Source organism: Electrona antarctica (assembly GCF_951216825.1).
Source record: "Electrona antarctica genome assembly, chromosome: 10".
NCBI lineage: Eukaryota > Metazoa > Chordata > Actinopteri > Myctophiformes > Myctophidae > Electrona > Electrona antarctica.
In genome coordinates, this window is record NC_136791.1 from 2,346,028 (window position 1) to 2,367,096 (window position 21,069).

Sequence of the window (21,069 nt, forward strand, 5' to 3'; positions counted from 1 at the left end):
ATCAGTGTGCGTAAAACTCGGGAACTAAACCACTAAAACCTGCACTGAATTGACATGGTGACAAGACGTCTATCTAAATATGACGTAGACTAGCCTACTATACATAAATAATATATCAATATATATATATTTACCCAATTAATATGGTTTAGGATAATGACATCAATCATCGACCTGCTTATAGATATTAGCTGCTCAAACGTGTGTTAATGTTGGCATTCATTTTCTAAATAATAGCCCATGGAGACAGAAAAAGTTTGCCATTGCAATGAGAGCAGCCAATATAACAATCTTTGATCGATTTGACATTAAATTGGCCCATACAAATTGTATCAGGAGCGATACCGGTACATTTATTGTGGATATGTATTCCACTTGTCGGGTGAGTTTTTATTCACATGCCAATAAGTGGTGCAGGTGCTTATATTGTGAATGTGTCCACCGTGGCATATATGAAAATAATAATTTCATGTTATCTCACTTATACTTGAGAAAGACCATACGGGTCGTAGTTTAACAGTTTGGCTCGGCACCAAGACCGGAGGATGTGCGTTATATTATCGTATTCTCCACCGTGGCACCAACCATGCCTTTGTACCGAATATGATGAATAATGAATTAATAAATCATTCATTGTGTCCGGCTGCCTCAACACAGATAGGTGGAGGAACCTTATCGATGCCTTAGAGCACATTTGTAAGTAAGTAAGAAAAAAAAAGGAAAAATACAAAAAGTGAAAATAGCAGATCTACAAACTCGCGATGCTACGCATTATGAGCTTGTAGATCAGCTATTTTTGTACACCACCATTGTACAACAAAAAAATAATACAGGGGGTTGGAAATAAAACAATATCACAAAAACCCCACTTCTCGATTATCGATTATCCTACAGAACAGTTTTGATATATTTTTGTCCAGCCCTAACAATAACAAAACAACAAAAAAACATGAAGTTCAACATTCAACATTTTTGGTATTTATTTGCTGGGATCATGGGCACTGTGATCTCAAAAGCTTCAATTATGTCCTAAGGAAGATGATAAAACAAAAATTACTGTTTGTTTGTTTCAAATTGCAATGTTATACCAATTGTGAGGATGAACAGTGAGGTGCAGGTACTTTAATAAAATGCTATATCCATGTTAATGCTAATGCATACAGTCATAGTGAGGAAATTATTAATTCTCTAATCTAGCAGATATCATTTTGATGACGGCATCTCAGTAGCAAGTCTTTGTTCTTTGGTTTTCTAGCTTTGTAAAGAAGTGGCTTGTGTTCCTATAGATTCAATTGAAAATTGAATTGAAAATTGACTTGAGATAGAAATTGGATCACTCTCTATAGATCACCGGTTCCCAAACACTGGGTTGGGACCCATTTTTTTCCACTAGTTTGGGTCCTGGGCAGACGTAATTATACTTTAGCTATTGAAAAATAGCAGATCTACAAGCTCATAGCGCACCACCGAGTGGCGCGCTATGAGCTTGTAGGTCTGCTATTTTTGAAAAATATTTCAGAAAACTGGAGGATTTAGAAGATTTTTTTTAAATTTCGACGTCAGGCCTAAATGGGTTAACCCGAGTGAATAGTTTTTTATACTGCAGTGGTTCTAGAGCAGTGGTTCTAGAGCAGTGTTCTAGAGCAGTGTTCTAGAGCAGTGGTTCTAGAGCAGTGGTTCTAGAGCAGTGGTTCTAGAGCAGTGGTTCTAGAGCCGTGGTTCTAGAGCCGTGGTTCTAGAGCAGTGGTTCTAGAGCAGTGGTTCTAGAGCAGTGTTCTAGAGCAGTGGTTCTAGAGCAGTGGTTCTAGAGCAGTGGTTCTAGAGCAGGTCCATAATGGCAGTTCCTCACCTTCCAGCTCTGCATGCTGATGGACATGATGCATTGTTTACGGAAGGCTGATTCTCCAACGTCACCATGATCCTCCTCCACTGTCCCAGGAGCTGAAACACGCACGCACGCACACACGCACACACACACGCACGCACGCACGCACGCACGCACGCACGCACACACGCACACACACACGATATGAATGAACAGACAGCAATCTGTTAATGCTTAATATTAGCATGAAACCTGAATTTGCCACTGCACGGAGGCAAGCAAGGCACAGGAGTGAAACTACCACCTCACCAGTAGTGAGAATCGAGCCAACCACTCTACTTATCTTTATTGGAAGCAAGAGAGAATACCACAGATGGGAAAGAATATTACATTATTGGCTGCTATATTTTTACCCAGGCAATAATGTAATAACCAGCCAAAAATACGTGCGTGCGTGCATATGTGCATATGTGTGGGGGGGGGCTAGCGTTTTCCTTTGCCCTGTATCTTCTCAGTTCGTCCATTTATCTGATTGAATTGAGTTCATTGCTAGCACTTGGAATTATACAAATTCTGACAACTTTTGAAGAAGGGGGAAAACAACAAGCATTTTTTCTCACCAATGCAAGGCAACTTGTTTGTGTCCAGATACATCTTCGCCAAACCATCCTGCAAAACACATGCATTATTAACCACATAACCCCAGCCTCCACATAACCCCAGCCTCCACATAACCCCAGCCTCCACATAACCCCAGCCTCCACATAACTCCAGCCTCCACATAACCCCAGCCTCCACATAACCCCAGCCTCCACATAACCCTAGCCTCCACATAACTCCAGCCTCCACATAACCCTAGCCTCCACATAACTCCAGCCTCCACATAACCCTAGCCTCCACATAACCCCAGCCTCCACATAACCCCAGCCTCCACATAACCCCAGCCTCCACATAACCCCAGCCTCCACATAACCCTAGCCTCCACATAACTCCAGCCTCCACATAACTCCAGCCTCCACATAACCCCAGCCTCCACATAACCCCAGCCTCCACATAACCCCAGCCTCCACATAACCCTAGCCTCCACATAACTCCAGCCTCCACATAACCCCAGCCTCCACATAACCCTAGCCTCCACATAACTCCAGCCTCCACATAACCCTAGCCTCCACATAACCCCAGCCTCCACATAACCCCAGCCTCCACATAACCCCAGCCTCCACATAACCCCAGCCTCCACATAACTCCAGCCTCCACATAACCCTAGCCTCCACATAACCCCAGCCTCCACATAACCCCAGCCTCCACATAACCCCAGCCTCCACATAACTCCAGCCTCCACATAACTCCAGCCTCCACAGTGTGAGGAAAGCTTTCGCTGAAAGTAGACGATGGACAAACTCACAACGCATCGCAACATCTGTTTTCCCCACAATAACAGAAAACAGAAACTACACTAGCATAGAGCCCTGAGGGACACCACTCAGCCATTATGTGGTTATTAACCCATTCAGGCCTGATCTCGAAATTTAAAAAAATTCATCTAAATCCTCCAGTTTTCTGAAATGAATATTTTCACGATTTTTCAAAAATAGCAGACCTACAAGCTCGTAGCGCGCCACTCGGTGGCGTGCTATGAGCTTGTAGATCTGCTATTTTTCAATAGCTAAATTATAACATAATGTTTAAAACATCAAAAGGGGTTCCCGCCTAGAATGGGTTTAATAATGTACAATATCCTCAAGCTTCCATCTCTGCTCATTCAGAGCAATGCAGCTAACTGGAAAAAATATTAAGCAAAACCGCCAAGAAGATGAAAACTAAAAGAAAAGAAAAAGCATCAGGGGTGGTGTTTAGTGTTTACTTTATCTTACTGTACCTGTAACAAACCCATTTTGGGCGGGAACCCCTTTTGGTGTTAGCATTATGTTATGCTTTAGCTATTGAAAAATAGCAGATCTACAAGCTCATAGCGCGCCACCGAGTGGCGCGCTACGAGCTTGTAGGTCTGCTATTTTTGAAAAATCGACGAAGAACGACTGACATAGAAACATAGCTTTTTCAGAAAACTGTCAGGATATAGAAGACATTTTTAGAATCTGATCTCAGGTCAAAATGGGTTTTAAACAGATGACTCACCCTGAGGAGGAACGATGTGTGAAACATGTTTTCCACTGTATGTGAGAACGACGTGGGATCAATAACAAACTCATAGTAGGATATGGGTGAAGTTGCTGCAAATTGACAGAAACATTAAAATGAGACATTTGTCTGTTTTAAAACTTTGTTATTATTCCTGTTGTGGAGTTTGAACTCACGATCTTCCGCATGGTAACTCGTCAAGAATCCCAGAATCCTCTCTACCTCCTTCTCGGTGGCCTCTTGGTGAGACTCTTCCATTTGCTTCAACTTGAAGACAAGAAAATGGACAAGATGCATTAACTTTGTAGACTTGAATAATAACATCTACTGTAATGTATCTTTTGGACATAAGTGAGTCTCAATAAATTACAATTACTGTACATGCTGAGCTGAATAATGGGTTATTGTCAATGATCCACTGTTCAGCGAGTGTGTGTGTAATTTACATAACCTTTAAATGAGTTGATTTTCAGTAATATAGATTTTTTTTGAGTGGTGCAACCACTCCAAGGAACAGCAATGTCCGTGTTCAACCGTGTTTGTGTGTGACAACCGTGTTTGTGTGTGACTATGTCACTATGAGCACCAGTACCAATGAGTACCAAAAGTGGCGCTGTTGTGCCAGAAACAGAGAGAGAGAGATAGTGCTGCACTGCTGCCTGCTAATGAGAGAGAGAGAGAGAGAGAGAGAGAGAGAGAGAGAGAGAGAGAGAGAGAGAGGGGGGGGGGGGGTGATTTGCACCACTCAGTTCACACAGGTGATTTTTTTAATTCAAAATACTTATACTTGTTATTTAGATGTTAAGACTAGGTCTGATGTTTACCTTAGTTTACCCTAGTTATGTTGTAGCACTAAATAGTTTTCTTTGCACACGATAAGCATTCTCAATATTTCCATGTATATGAACCATATTTTGAGAACATAACATCCTGAATGTTTTCAGTTATCAAAGATAATAGTGTTAGCTATTCAGAAAGAAAATAAGCAATGTTATAGATGTGAGTTGCACCAGTGCGTTCCGTAGTTTAGTAACTTTTGTAGCTGTTCTGAGCACAGCATGCATGTCCATTCAACTCTAGTGTGTGCGCGTGGCTGCGTGCGTGCGTGGCACATGCATGATGTGCTCACAGGTAGAAAATGATACGATAAATAAAATATATTTCGTCTAGTCTTTGTTAGTGAACAAAATGAAGACAGATTTTAGTTCAGTCTTTATTTTTGTTAACTACATTTTCGTTTCGTCTTTATTTATCAACAAAATTGCATAATGATTTAGTCCAATTATTGTTTATACACGTGGGTTTTTGTCTCGTTTAGTCTAGTTTTCGTGCGGTGAAAAATGGGCGTTGACGAACATATTTCGTTTTAGTTTCCGTTGACGAGAACAACACTGCACCAAACGGTATGTTAATTGACACAAAAAACCAAAACGAATCTACCTGAGCTGGCATGGTCCTTTGGGCCTCCTTAGTGGGTGCCTTCTTCTGGCGCTCCACCCTTTGCTTCGGAGGAGGGGGCTCTGCGACGAATGAACCCATCCTGACAGAACCAGAACAATGGAAACAGACAGTATATACACCCACCATAAGTATAACAGATTGTCTTTATGCAATCAAATAAACATGGGAATAAGAACAATTGAAAAAGTGAATAACTAGGACGAAAATGTGTCTTTGGCTCCTGTGAGGAAGGTACAGCAAGACAAGGGCGCTCAACCAGGGGCGTGCTGGCCATTCCCTGGTGCCTCAACCAGGGACGTGCTGGCCATTCCCTGGTGCCTCAACCAGGGAGACGTGCTGGCCATTCCCTGGTGCCTCAACCAGGGACGTGCTGGCCATTCCCTGGTGCCTCAACCAGGGAGACGTGCTGGCCATTCCCTGGTGCCTCAACCAGGGAGACGTGCTGGCCATTCCCTGGTGCCTCAACCAGGGGCGTGCTGGCCATTCCCTGGTGCCTCAACCAGGGGCGTGCTGGCCATTCCCTGGTGCCTCAACCAGGGGCGTGCTGGCCATTCCCTGGTGCCTCAACCAGGGGCGTGCTGGCCATTCCCTGGTGCCTCAACCAGGGGCGTGCTGGCCATTCCCTGGTGCCTCAACCAGGGGCGTGCTGGCCATTCCCTGGTGCCTCAACCAGGGGCGTGCAGGCCATTCCCTGGTGCCTCAACCAGGGGCGTGCTGGCCATTCCCTGGTGCCTCAACCAGGGAGACGTGCTGGCCATTCCCTGGTGCCTCAACCAGGGACGTGCTGGCCATTCCCTGGTGCCTCAACCAGGGAGACGTGCTGGCCATTCCCTGGTGCCTCAACCAGGGGCGTCCTGGCCATTCCCTGGTGCCTCAACCAGGGAGACGTGCTGGCCATTCCCTGGTGCCTCAACCAGGGGCGTCCTGGCCATTCCCTGGTGCCTCAACCAGGGAGACGTGCTGGCCATTCCCTGGTGCCTCAACCAGGGAGACGTGCTGGCCATTCCCTGGTGCCTCAACCAGGGAGACGTGCTGGCCATTCCCTGGTGCCTCAACCAGGGAGACGTGCTGGCCATTCCCTGGTGCCTCAACCAGGGAGACGTGCTGGCCATTCCCTGGTGCCTCAACCAGGGACGTACTGGCCATTCCCTGGTGCCTCAACCAGGGAGACGTGCTGGCCATTCCCTGGTGCCTCAACCAGGGACATGCTGGCCATTCCCTGGTGCCTCAACCAGGGAGACGTGCTGGCCATTCCCTGGTGCCTCAACCAGGGGCGTGCTGGCCATTCCCTGGTGCCTCAACCAGGGGCGTGCTGGCCATTCCCTGGTGCCTCAACCAGGGAGACGTGCTGGCCATTCCCTGGTGCCTCAACCAGGGGCGTGCAGGCCATTGGGAAATTCGGGACAACTCCCAGTCCAGGCCGGTCTGGGCCAGCCGTTTTTTTTTTTTGTATTAATAAAATAGGCGCGCGGCCCCTAGAGGGCCTCCACAACTCCACTTCCCGGGCTGAATTATGGGCCCACCAGATGTCCACCAGGTTGGGTGAACTATCCAGGGGTGTGTCAGTCTGTCGTGTGTCTCTGGGTGAACTATCCAGGGGTGTGTCAGTCTGTCGTGTGTCTCTGCGACATGCCGTTCAACTTGAAGAAACTGGAGGAAGCACTCTTGGAGGTGCGCTCTAATGAGTCTCCATAACATGCACTGACATTTGTAGCATGGGGAATTGTTGCCTCTTGTATTTAACCCATTTTGACCTGAGATCAGATTCTAAAAATGTCTTCTACATCCTGACAGTTTTCTGAAAAAGCTATGTTTCCATTTTTCTAAAATAGCAGATCTACAAGCTCATAGCGCGCCACCGAGTGGCGCGCTACGAGCTTGTAGATCTGCTATTTTCCAATAGCTAAAGCATAACGTAATGCTAGGGCCACTCAATGTGTCGCTGAAATTTGGGGTAATTCTTGGCATATTTTATAAAAATGGTCGACTCCACTTTGGAAGGCAATCATAGCCAATCAGAATGTAATCTAAATAATATTACACCTTTTAAGTTCAGGTTTTATTAGAAAACATCATTGCATATCAGTATGAACTAGAAAAAGTGCCCTTCTGGGCACAGGTCTCCACCAGGAGGATAGGACTGTGTGAGATGTTTGGCAAAATGTTTAGGATTAATATAAATGTTTTTGAGGCATTTTGTTCCAAAAATGTGTTTTGCAAAAATCTACCTGTTGGTGGCGCTATAACAGGCCAATGTGAAAAGGGTGGGATATATTCCTCAGCCTAGTAAGAAAATGTGTGAAAGATTTCACGTAAATTGCATGCTGCGTTCATGATTTGAGGCTTTTGTTCAAAACGGGGCAATCTTGCAAACTGTGAAAGCCAATTATAGCCAATTAGGATGGAATATGAAATATCGGACAGATCCAACTTGAGCACATGACCATAGAGATACTGTGTAACGATTTGTGAGATTTTTGGACAGAATCTGGAGGAGTAATATCAAAAAATGTGTTTTACAAAAGTCGGCCTCCTGGTGGCGCTATAAAAGGCAGATGCGGAAAATGCAGGTCAACGGTTTGTCCTTGGCCTCTAGGGAGTGTGCATGCAACGTTTCACGCAGATAGGTGCAGTTTTAGGTACAAAATGTGAAAAGCTGCCTCATGGTGGCGCTATAACAGGCCGTTCTGGAAAATGTGGGGCAGAGGTTCATCGTTGGCATCCAGGGAGTGTGTGTGCAAAGTTTGGCATCGATCGGGTTAACGGTGCCGGAGATTAGCTGGTAACGGACGGAAGGACGGACGGACACACACACACACACGGACGGAGTGCAAAACATACTCTCTCCCCATGCCTTCGGCCTGGTGGAGACAATTATGATGTTTCTTACAGATTCAAGAGGACCACTCTAAAATAACATAAAAAAACAAAGAAATCAAACATCAAACAATAAAAAAGTTATTTCTTCTGGTAAAGTGTGTTCTCCTGGGAGGAAGGACATCTGGTGCCTTTGTGTGAACTCGTATCCTCAAATAAATGTTATGTCATGTTAATCACATGACTCCAGGGATTGTGTATTTATTGGTGTGAGTTTGGATCTAGGAATAGCAGCAAAAAAAGTGGGTTTTTGAAGATGACATGGACATTCTTGGCCACGCCCAGGCGGAAATGGGCGTGGCCTGTGAGGAGTTGCATCATGGTTAGGGCTGTGAATCTTTGGGTGTCCCACGATTCGATTCGATTCCGATTCTTGGGGGTCACGATTCGATTCAAAATCGAATAGGATTTCATCACAATCTACTCCAGCCAACTGAAGTGACTACAGTAACTTGAAAATGACTGAAGACATGATGTTTACTGTGATTAGGGTGAGCTTACATTTCATATCACAAACACCATGTAGTGAAAACTCCTGTAACTGTAACCAGAAATTCTTTTTTGGAAATTATGAATACCGGGAATCGCGATTTTAATTCGAATTGATTTTTTTTTGACACCCCTAATCATGGTACACCGTACACGGCAACTTTGATCGCAATCAACAACAATCGCAGTGTCCGAGATTAACTAGGAGATTGCCTGTACGGGCATGGGCACACACACACGCACACGCACACACACACACACACACACACACACACACACACACGCACACAAGCAAAAACATAGCCTTTGCCTCTGAGCCTGTCCTACCCTAATAAAATATTAAAAGGGAGTCTGGAACACATTATTTCCCCAACATATACATTGCTATAAAGTAGGTTGAAATGGGATATTTGCTTCCGCTTTCCTAACAATAGCAGGTGAAGTGATGGGGCCACTCACATGTAATGGAAGGTTGGAGCAGTCTTGAAGCAGCACTGGGCTCTCTCGGCGACCCTAAGCCAGGCGTCTTGGGGCAGACGGCCATTAGTTGCCACTCCATTTTCCTCATCCTCATCCTCCAGTCGGTTAAATCCCATGAAGTTCAGCTGTTCGGATAAAGAGACAATCACGAGATAAACATCCGCCAGCACGGGTACCGGTATGTGTGTGTGAATAATGGTTATGTGAAATGTACACATTAGTGAAATCTACTTGTAAAGCAGGAAAACGGTATGCACATCCCAGTTTCAGAATACGGTGCTGGACCCAAACAATGACTGAATGAAGAATAAAAAGTGGAATGTCCGCACACGATATATCTGCTCCCCGTCTTTACAACCTATAAATACAACAACGTTACTTGAGAAAGCCCGGAGGGGCGAAACGTTGTTGTATTTATAGGTTGTAATAAAAGGGGAGCAGATATATCGTGTGCGGACATTCCACTTTGTTTCTTCATGAAATCTACTCCACATAATCATAATCACTCACGAGGTGCTCAGCAAAGGCAGACGAGTCAAAAGCATTGCCCTCGACAAACAGCTGGCTGGCCTTCTCTTGCAACAGGTCTGTGATCACAACCAGTAGCTGGGCATCCAGGGCTTGTATTTGAGCAGAAGCTCCTGGCAAGGAACATTAGAAGAAGAAACTATTACCAGACATAATATGCACATGAGTCAAAGATGGAAGGCTTTTTTTTTGTAAGATATACTGTAACTTATTTATTTAGCTATTTATTTAGTAAATACAAACTAATTCATTCATTCATTCAAACCTTTATTTGTTCTCGAGAGACATTGAGGTTTCCCTCATTTCCCCCGGATGGGCAGGAAAGTGATTGTCATCACTCACCCAACACCGCTGAAGTGCGGCACTGAACCCCCAACCTGTGTGTGTGTGTGTGTGTGTGTGTGTGTGTGTGTGTGTGTGTGTGTGTGTGTGTGTGTGTGTGTGTCTGTCTGTTTCTATGTGCAGGGCGTTGCTGAAAATGAGCACCTGTGCTCAGCTACTTCCCTGGGTAAATAAAGAATTAAAAAAATAAAATAAAAGCTGTATTAAAAGCACCTCCATCCATCCATATATAAATCCTTCAACCACCGGTGCTTATCCGTAGTCGGGTTGCGGGGACAACAGCTCCACCAGAGAGCTCCAGACCTCCCTCTCCAGAGCAACATTAGTAACTTCCTCCTGGGGGGGGGTCCCGAGGCGCTATAAGGCCAGTGAGTCGATGTGATCCCTCCATCTGCGCCTTGGTCTCCTCCCAGTGGGACGTGGTCCTTGGTCTGCCCCGGGGTCTCCTCCCAGTGGGACGTGATCCTTGGTGGCAGGGGTGGCCGAACGGTTTGCGGAGCGGTCTTGTTATCGGAAGGTCGCCAGTTTGAATCCCCGGACGGGCACGTTAAAATTACCACCGCTGAAGTGCCCTTGAGCAAGGCATTGAACCCCTACCATGAAATGTTCTATGAGCAGGGCCTGGCTGTAAACAAGCATCTCGAGCTTAGTCCATTCACCCTGGGTAAACAAAGAACTTTACTTTACTTTGCTTTTTGGTCTGCCCCGGGGTCTCCTCCCAGTGGGACGTGCATCGAGGACCTCCCTAGGGAGACGCTCGAGAGGCATCCTAACGAGATGCCCGAACCACCTAAGCTGGCTCCTTTCCAGGCAAAGAAGCAGCGACTCTACTCCGAGTCTCTCGCGTGACTGAACTTCTCACCCTATCTCTAAGGGCGATGCTATTAAAAGCACATACTGCTCCAAATAGTTAGAATGGGACTTCCAGGACACATTTAACTTATGTGCAAGTGCAACCAAAAAAATACGGAAAAAGAGTGAACTGAATTATTATAATAATAATAATAATAATAATAATAATAGAAGACCTTTTGCTTTTCCATTGTTTCTTAGTTATTGCTGCTATTATTAATATGATGATCATCTGATTATGGTGATGTGATGTCCCAGAGGGTGACGTTTACTAATGTGGGTGTCATACTGTGATGAGACAGGTGACTGGGGTACAGGCTTTAGTTCCGACATACTATTGATCCGAAACCTCAATCCCTAACCTAACCATAATCGCAAGCACGGGAGCAGCGCATGTCGGACCATCACATTTTCGCATCGCATGTCCCTGCTTAAATTAATGACCTGAAATTGTTAATCCGAAACCACTCGAATATTAACTATATACAGCTATACCACAATCTCTCTCTCCACACCTGTAGACATTGGCCTGTAAGAGTACACATGAAGCCTAGAACCCCTATTCTGGGCATGTTAACATTCTGCAAAAAATAGAATAACATTTGACAGAAATGTTTGTGAATATAGCAGAACCTCAAGCTCACAATGTGTTGTGTGCTTGTAGAATTTGACCAAAAAAAGTATATAGGGGTTTAGTTTTTGGGCGGGAACCCCATTTGGTGTTGTAAACATTGTTTTAATTTAGCTATTGAAAAATAGCAGATCTACAAGCTCATAGCGCGCCACTCGGTGGCACGCTATGAGCTTGTAGATCTGCTATTTTTGAAAAATGTGGCACAAATCTTTCTTTCAGAGCCAACGTTTTTAACTCAAATCTTTGCTTCTGGGGGGTTGCTGGAATAACATATTTTCAGATGGGTGTCGGTGGCCAGTTAAATATAATTTCTGGGGTCCTTGACATGAAATATTGAGCACCACTGATACAGAAACATGAGGTATTTCAGAAAACTGTCAGGATTTAGAAGACTTTTTTTTAATTTCGAGGTCAGGCCTAAATGGGTTAAGATGACTTGTGTGATGTTGGACCTATACCTGCATGTGAATAGAGACCGGATGTGTGATGTTGGACCTATACCTGCATGGGAATAGAGACCGGATGTGTGATGTTGGACCTATACCTGCATGTGAATAGAGACCGGATGTGTGATGTTGGACCTATACCTGCATGGGAATAGAGACCGGATGTGTGATGTTGGACCTATACCTGCATGTGAATAGAGACCGGATGTGTGATGTTGGACCTATACCTGCATGTGAATAGAGACCGGATGTGTGATGTTGGACCTATACCTGCATGGGAATAGAGACCGGATGTGTGATGTTGGACCTATACCTGCATGGGAATAGAGACCGGATGTGTGATGTTGGACCTATACCTGCATGGGAATAGAGACCGGATGTGTGATGTTGGACCTATACCTGCATGTGAATAGAGACCGGATGTGTGATGTTGGACCTATACCTGCATGGGAATAGAGACCGGATGTGTGATGTTGGACCTATACCTGCATGTGAATAGAGACCGGATGTGTGATGTTGGACCTACCTGCATGTGAATAGAGACCGGATGCCTCATCCATAACCTCATTGAGCCCATGATCGCTGGACAGATTCATCAGTTCATCTCTGTTCTCTGGAAAACACAGATCAAACATACAAGAAAGCTGTCAGTGGTACCAAAAAGAACAGGTCTAAAAAAAAAATCACACCCGTGTGAACTGAGTGGTGCAACTCCCCCCCTTCCACCCCCCACCTCTCTCTCTCTCTCTCTCTGTAATTAACAGTCAACAGTGCAATACTATCTCTCTGTCTCTGTTTCTGGCACAACAGCGCCCCTACTGGTACTCATGAGTCACACACATGAGTCACACACAAACATACATAGTCACAAACATAGGTGAACAACACGGACATTGCTGTTCCTTGGGAGTGGTTGGTGAACAACACATAGGTGAACAACACGGACATTGCTGTTCCTTGGAGCGGTTGCACCACTCAAAAATACTGACTAGAGCATAGACTGGCCTCTGTCTTACTCACCTTTAACTAAGTTGAACAGCGCTCTGTACCTTCCCTTCACATCTCTGTCTTACTCACCTTTAACTAAGTTGAACAGCGCTCTGTACCTTCCCTTCACATCTCTGTCTTACTCACCTTTAACTAAGTTGAACAGCGCTCTGTACCTTCCCTTCACATCTCTGTCTTACTCACCTTTAACTAAGTTGAACAGCGCTCTGTACCTTCCCTTCACATCTCTGTCTTACTCACCTTTAACTAAGTTGAACAGCGCCCTGTACCTTCCCTTCACATCTCTGTCTTACTCACCTTTAACTAAGTTGAACAGCGCCCTGTACCTTCCCTTCACATCTCTGTCTTACTCACCTTTAACTAAGTTGAACAGCGCTCTGTACCTTCCCTTCACATCTCTGTCTTACTCACCTTTAACTAAGTTGAACAGCGCTCTGTACCTTCCCTTCACATCTGTCTTACTAACCTTTAACTAAGTTGAACAGCGCCCTGTACCTTCCCTTCACATCTCTGTCTTACTCACCTTTAACTAAGTTGAACAGCGCTCTGTACCTTCCCTTCACATCTCTGTCTTACTCACCTTTAACTAAGTTGAACAGCGCTCTGTACCTTCCCTTCACATCTCTGTCTTACTCACCTTTAACTAAGTTGAACAGCGCTCTGTACCTTCCCTTCACATCTCTGTCTTACTCACCTTTAACTAAGTTGAACAGCGCTCTGTACCTTCCCTTCACATCTCTGTCTTACTCACCTTTAACTAAGTTGAACAGCGCCCTGTACCTTCCCTTCACATCTGTCTTACTCACCTTTAACTAAGTTGAACAGCGCTCTGTACCTTCCCTTCACATCTCTGTCTTACTCACCTTTAACTAAGTTGAACAGCGCCCTGTACCTTCCCTTCACATCTCTGTCTTACTCACCTTTAACTAAGTTGAACAGCGCCCTGTACCTTCCCTTCACATCTCTGTCTTACTCACCTTTAACTAAGTTGAACAGCGCCCTGTACCTTCCCTTCACATCTCTGTCTTACTCACCTTTAACTAAGTTGAACAGCGCCCTGTACCTTCCCTTCACATCTCTGTCTTACTCACCTTTAACTAAGTTGAACAGCGCTCTGTACCTTCCCTTCACATCTCTGTCTTACTCACCTTTAACTAAGTTGAACAGCGCCCTGTACCTTCCCTTCACATCTCTGTCTTACTCACCTTTAACTAAGTTGAACAGCGCTCTGTACCTTCCCTTCACATCTCTGTCTTACTCACCTTTAACTAAGTTGAACAGCGCCCTGTACCTTCCCTTCACATCTCTGTCTTACTCACCTTTAACTAAGTTGAACAGCGCCCTGTACCTTCCCTTCACATCTCTGTCTTACTCACCTTTAACTAAGTTGAACAGCGCTCTGTACCTTCCCTTCACATCTCTGTCTTACTCACCTTTAACTAAGTTGAACAGCGCTCTGTACCTTCCCTTCACATCTCTGTCTTACTCACCTTTAACTAAGTTGAACAGCGCTCTGTACCTTCCCTTCACATCTCTGTCTTACTCACCTTTAACTAAGTTGAACAGCGCTCTGTACCTTCCCTTCACATCTCTGTCTTACTCACCTTTAACTAAGTTGAACAGCGCTCTGTACCTTCCCTTCACATCTCTGTCTTACTAACCTTTAACTAAGTTGAACAGCGCCCTGTACCTTCCCTTCACATCTCTGTCTTACTAACCTTTAACTAAGTTGAACAGCGCCCTGTACCTTCCCTTCACATCTCTGTCTTACTAACCTTTAACTAAGTTGAACAGCGCTCTGTACCTTCCCTTCACATCTCTGTCTTACTCACCTTTAACTAAGTTGAACAGCGCCCTGTACTTTCCCTTCACATCTCTGTCTTACTCACCTTTAACTAAGTTGAACAGCGCCCTGTACCTTCCCTTCACATCTCTGTCTTACTCACCTTTAACTAAGTTGAACAGCGCTCTGTACCTTCCCTTCACATCTCTGTCTTACTCACCTTTAACTAAGTTGAACAGCGCTCTGTACCTTCCCTTCACATCTCTGTCTTACTCACCTTTAACTAAGTTGAACAGCGCCCTGTACCTTCCCTTCACATCTCTGTCTTACTAACCTTTAACTAAGTTGAACAGCGCTCTGTACCTTCCCTTCACATCTCTGTCTTACTAACCTTTAACTAAGTTGAACAGCGCTCTGTACCTTCCCTTCACATCTCTGTCTTACTCACCTTTAACTAAGTTGAACAGCGCTCTGTACCTTCCCTTCACATCTCTGTCTTACTCACCTTTAACTAAGTTGAACAGCGCTCTGTACCTTCCCTTCACATCTCTGTCTTACTCACCTTTAACTAAGTTGAACAGCGCCCTGTACCTTCCCTTCACATCTCTGTCTTACTCACCTTTAACTAAGTTGAACAGCGCTCTGTACCTTCCCTTCACATCTGTCTTACTCACCTTTAACTAAGTTGAACAGCGCTCTGTACCTTCCCTTCACATCTCTGTCTTACTCACCTTTAACTAAGTTGAACAGCGCCCTGTACCTTCCCTTCACATCTCTGTCTTACTCACCTTTAACTAAGTTGAACAGCGCTCTGTACCTTCCCTTCACATCTCTGTCTTACTCACCTTTAACTAAGTTGAACAGCGCCCTGTACCTTCCCTTCACATCTCTGTCTTACTCACCTTTAACTAAGTTGAACAGCGCTCTGTACCTTCCCTTCACATCTGTCTTACTCACCTTTAACTAAGTTGAACAGCGCCCTGTACCTTCCCTTCACATCTCTGTCTTACTCACCTTTAACTAAGTTGAACAGCGCTCTGTACCTTCCCTTCACATCTGTCTTACTCACCTTTAACTAAGTTGAACAGCGCCCTGTACCTTCCCTTCACATCTCTGTCTTACTCACCTTTAACTAAGTTGAACAGCGCTCTGTACCTTCCCTTCACATCTCTGTCTTACTCACCTTTAACTAAGTTGAACAGCGCTCTGTACCTTCCCTTCACATCTCTGTCTTACTCACCTTTAACTAAGTTGAACAGCGCTCTGTACCTTCCCTTCACATCTCTGTCTTACTCACCTTTAACTAAGTTGAACAGCGCCCTGTACCTTCCCTTCACATCTCTGTCTTACTCACCTTTAACTAAGTTGAACAGCGCCCTGTACCTTCCCTTCACATCTGTCTTACTCACCTTTAACTAAGTTGAACAGCGCTCTGTACCTTCCCTTCACATCTCTGTCTTACTCACCTTTAACTAAGTTGAACAGCGCTCTGTACCTTCCCTTCACATCTCTGTCTTACTCACCTTTAACTAAGTTGAACAGCGCCCTGTACCTTCCCTTCACATCTCTGTCTTACTCACCTTTAACTAAGTTGAACAGCGCTCTGTACCTTCCCTTCACATCTCTGTCTTACTCACCTTTAACTAAGTTGAACAGCGCCCTGTACCTTCCCTTCACATCTCTGTCTTACTCACCTTTAACTAAGTTGAACAGCGCTCTGTACCTTCCCTTCACATCTGTCTTACTCACCTTTAACTAAGTTGAACAGCGCCCTGTACCTTCCCTTCACATCTCTGTCTTACTCACCTTTAACTAAGTTGAACAGCGCTCTGTACCTTCCCTTCACATCTCTGTCTTACTCACCTTTAACTAAGTTGAACAGCGCTCTGTACCTTCCCTTCACATCTCTGTCTTACTCACCTTTAACTAAGTTGAACAGTGCTCTGTACCTTCCCTTCACATCTCTGTCTTACTCACCTTTAACTAAGTTGAACAGCGCTCTGTACCTTCCCTTCACATCTCTGTCTTACTCACCTTTAACTAAGTTGAACAGCGCCCTGTACCTTCCCTTCACATCTCTGTCTTACTCACCTTTAACTAAGTTGAACAGCGCTCTGTACCTTCCCTTCACATCTCTGTCTTACTCACCTTTAACTAAGTTGAACAGCGCCCTGTACCTTCCCTTCACATCTCTGTCTTACTCACCTTTAACTAAGTTGAACAGCGCTCTGTACCTTCCCTTCACATCTCTGTCTTACTCACCTTTAACTAAGTTGAACAGCGCTCTGTACCTTCCCTTCACATCTCTGTCTTACTCACCTTTAACTAAGTTGAACAGCGCCCTGTACCTTCCCTTCACATCTCTGTCTTACTCACCTTTAACTAAGTTGAACAGCGCTCTGTACCTTCCCTTCACATCTCTGTCTTACTCACCTTTAACTAAGTTGAACAGCGCTCTGTACCTTCCCTTCACATCTCTGTCTTACTCACCTTTAACTAAGTTGAACAGCGCTCTGTACCTTCCCTTCACATCTCTGTCTTACTCACCTTTAACTAAGTTGAACAGCGCCCTGTACCTTCCCTTCACATCTCTGTCTTACTCACCTTTAACTAAGTTGAACAGCGCTCTGTACCTTCCCTTCACATCTCTGTCTTACTCACCTTTAACTAAGTTGAACAGCGCCCTGTACCTTCCCTTCACATCTCTGTCTTACTCACCTTTAACTAAGTTGAACAGCGCCCTGTACCTTCCCTTCACATCTCTGTCTTACTCACCTTTAACTAAGTTGAACAGCGCTCTGTACCTTCCCTTCACATCTCTGTCTTACTCACCTTTAACTAAGTTGAACAGCGCTCTGTACCTTCCCTTCACATCTCTGTCTTACTCACCTTTAACTAAGTTGAACAGCGCCCTGTACCTTCCCTTCACATCTCTGTCTTACTCACCTTTAACTAAGTTGAACAGCGCCCTGTACCTTCCCTTCACATCTCTTAAGCCCTCCTGGGAGTGAGCCTGAGATGTGCCCAGCTCTTCTTCACCACTGCCTTCCATTTTCTTAACAAAAAAACAAAACAAAAAAAAGGTGCTTGTTCCATTTTCACTCAAGTCACAGTGTGGATAAACTGTTGCTTCAAGGCCTATTCATAGTCTGGATTTCCGGTGGTGAGGTGACCACCGCTCCGGTGATGAGGTGACCACCGCTCCGGTGATGAGGTGACCACCGCTCCGGTGGTGAGGTGACCACCGCTCCGGTGGTGAGCTGACCACCGGAGCTCAAATAACGTTGAGCGGTGGTGAGTAAAAACAGAGAGAAGGGCTGGAGTGGTGGCGGTGGTTTGCTCTTCACCGCGGCTCAGTGACGTCATGTTGTAGTTCGGTGGTCACCTAACCACCGAAAATCCAGACTATGTATGAGCCTTTACTGTCACCGACATATAGCAATGGTACTACCTATAGGTTGTACCAGACAGCACATTTTACATAATATATTACTAGTATTATGTGCAGTAAGAAAATAAAGTTGCTGTAGCAATGCTATTGAGCTGTTGAGGAGTGCCACATTTTGTGTTGCCTCACTATCTCATTGGTCCGCCAATAATCAGCCAACCAATCATCTCAATGTCCCAGAAGCACCTGTGTACTTGTGTACTGAGGCTGGGGAAAAAACCTTGCTTATTTCGGACCCTGGTCTTGGAATGACCTACAGACCAGACTCAGACTGGCTGCTGTGATTCCCCTAGTGAGCTTTACATTTTGGGCGGGAACCCCTTTTGGTGTTAGCATTATGTTATTCTTTAGCTATTTAAAAATAGCAGATCTACAAGCTCATAGCGCGCCACCGAGTGGCGCGCTAGGAGCTTGTAGGTCTGCTATTTTTGAAAAATGACTGACGACTGACATTGAAACATAGCTTTTTCAGAAAACTGTCAGGATGTAGAAGACATTTTTAGAATCTGATCTCAGGTCAGAATGGGTTAAAAGGATTGCCATCATGGGGCACATACTTCCCAAACACTGCAGCTTTGACGTATAGCAAATGCTCTCTTTCTTTTTAGTTTACTAACAAATTTCATAAATGGTAAATGGTGCATTTATATAGCGCCTTTATCCAAGGCGCTTTACATAGATTGTGCATTACATTCACCCATTCACACACACATTCATACACCGATTACGGCGGAAGCCATGCAAGGTACCAACCAGCACATCGGGAGCAATTTGGGGTTCAGTGTCTTGCCCAAGGACACTTCGACATGTAGACAGGAGGAGCCGGGATTCGAACCGCCGACCCTTGGATCATTGGACGACGTGCTCTACCTCTTGAGCCACAGTCGCCATAGTTGCTTTAATCGTTTTTATTGATTAGTCTTTATTGGTTGTGTTACTACTAGACGTTCCTCTTCTCCCTTTGAGCTTCTTCGGTAGTGGGTTCTGTATTTATGAGCATTGTATGTTTGTCCTGTTTTTTTGTTGTTGTCTTGTATTTATTGTTACTGGCAGAGCTGTGTCACTTATGTTGCCTCTTCTCTTGGCCAGTTCACAAGAGACTTCAGTCTCAATGTGGTTTTTACTGGTTAAATAAAGGTCAACACTTGCAATCACAGCCCCTGTCCCTTCCACCATGTCAGACAGAGACACAACCAGTACACTGTACAGGCTTTGTGTCTCAGCCTTCACTAAATTGTTTCTTTCAGGGAAACTAGGTAAGAGCTGGGGTACCCTTAGCTCTGGTCCATAGCCTTCTACTGCTTCTACGATTCTGCCCTGCAGAAGCAGTAGAAGGCTATGGACCAGAGCTAGGGTACCCTGTACAATGTACATTTTCAACACGTAGTTATTTTCTGTTAAAAACATTAGGTTAGGTGTGAGTGCCACCCTCTGTATTTTTGTTTGTGTATAGCAGGTTTAGAAGTTATTTACATTTTTCAGTTGACAGTATGTTGTTTTATGGTAGGCTATTTTGATTTGGCACTCACCAGTTTGTTCCCCTGGCTTTGTTCAGAGGTTAACATGTTAAAATAAACTCTTGTTGCATTTCATCCATCAGTTGTTTTTTTGATGAATTGAACAAGGTGGACCCTCTTGTAAACAAGTGTAATGCTTTATTGGGTCGTCCACTCACAGTTAACAGTCTTTGTATTGAGTTGTTGTGCTTGAAATGTACTGTAATTCTGCAAACTGTTAATAAATATTTCAATCAATTCCTCCATTCTTTCACTGGATATGTTATATTGTCCCTTTAGAGCCCGGTTACATGTATTTGGTCCGACGATTCATTGCCTACTGCCTAGGCCGCCATATCGGGACGTAACAAGCAGGTACAACAACGTTTACAATTATCTTCTCCACTCCAGCCTCAATAAATCTAACTTATTACAGTGGCTGGCTGTCATTGGTAAACCTATTGCTTTACTAGCTGTGTCTACAGTACCAAAACCTTCACAGCAGATCGTTGTTTGTAGCTAAATGCCGAATTTTCCTAGCTAGGTTAAACTGTTTCTAACTCTCTACATAAGCCAGCAAAACGGTTTGGCATTTTTTACAGTTACCATGAATCAAATAGGCACACTTAAGAGTTAAGACTATATTACATATTTAGTTACTGCTTTTCATAGAAATGTTTTGGGTTTAGGTTACGTACAAATGCTAGAGTACTTACAGACAGTCTCAGCCGGTCTCAGCAGATGATTATAGGCTAACCTGCTGTCCAATGAACACGTGTCACCAATCAAACAATCTGGGAACCCATTGGCAAAACAAAGGAAAAGCACCGCCCTCTTTATTGACGTGTCACGTGAGTCAACGAGAGAGTACCAAGCAAACTTGCAGCGAAGCATGTGCAATTTACACCAGTAGGTGGCACTGTAGTGCACTCGTGGACATTCATATTTAGTACTTGTGTCAACATTAATAGGCTATGAATTATATATGAGATTATTGAGTTTGACCCATTATTGACCTGGGATTTAATAGCAGCAGGCTATTTGATACCAAAACAGTTAATTTGAATCTAGCATGGCCACTTTGGGTAAATGTAAAGTAAGTCCCTTTCAAGTAATCAAAACTATTTAAATGTGCTGTTCATATTCATAACACTATTGAAAAGATCAATAGAACTTATGCTGGGTATGTGACATGGGAATAAGCATAATTTCTGTCTCTCGTGCGAACTAGCCATTCAGTATTTGAGTGAAAACAATT

General features: G+C 44.5%; 1 protein-coding gene across 2 annotated transcripts; it reads right to left on the reverse strand.

Annotated features, from left to right (window-relative positions):
• Positions 1 to 810: 810 nt before the first annotated feature.
• LOC306931099 (non-structural maintenance of chromosomes element 4 homolog A-like) lies at positions 811 to 20,643 on the reverse strand. Of its 2 annotated transcripts, XM_079512300.1 has the most exons (11): positions 20,528 to 20,643; positions 17,814 to 17,922; positions 12,603 to 12,689; positions 9,785 to 9,915; positions 9,254 to 9,399; positions 5,408 to 5,507; positions 4,144 to 4,234; positions 3,965 to 4,059; positions 2,446 to 2,494; positions 1,850 to 1,941; positions 811 to 1,029 (listed from the first exon to the last, which is right to left on the reverse strand). In XM_079512300.1, the coding sequence occupies exons 2-11, from the start codon at positions 17,917 to 17,919 to the stop codon at positions 964 to 966; spliced, it is 963 nt and encodes a 320-aa protein (XP_079368426.1). In that variant the 5' UTR covers positions 17,920 to 17,922; positions 20,528 to 20,643; the 3' UTR covers positions 811 to 963. The 2 variants fall into 2 exon arrangements, 1 of the variants encoding a protein (XP_079368426.1); XR_013790965.1 differs by lacking the exon at positions 3,965 to 4,059.
• Between the last annotated feature and the right edge of the window lie 426 nt (positions 20,644 to 21,069).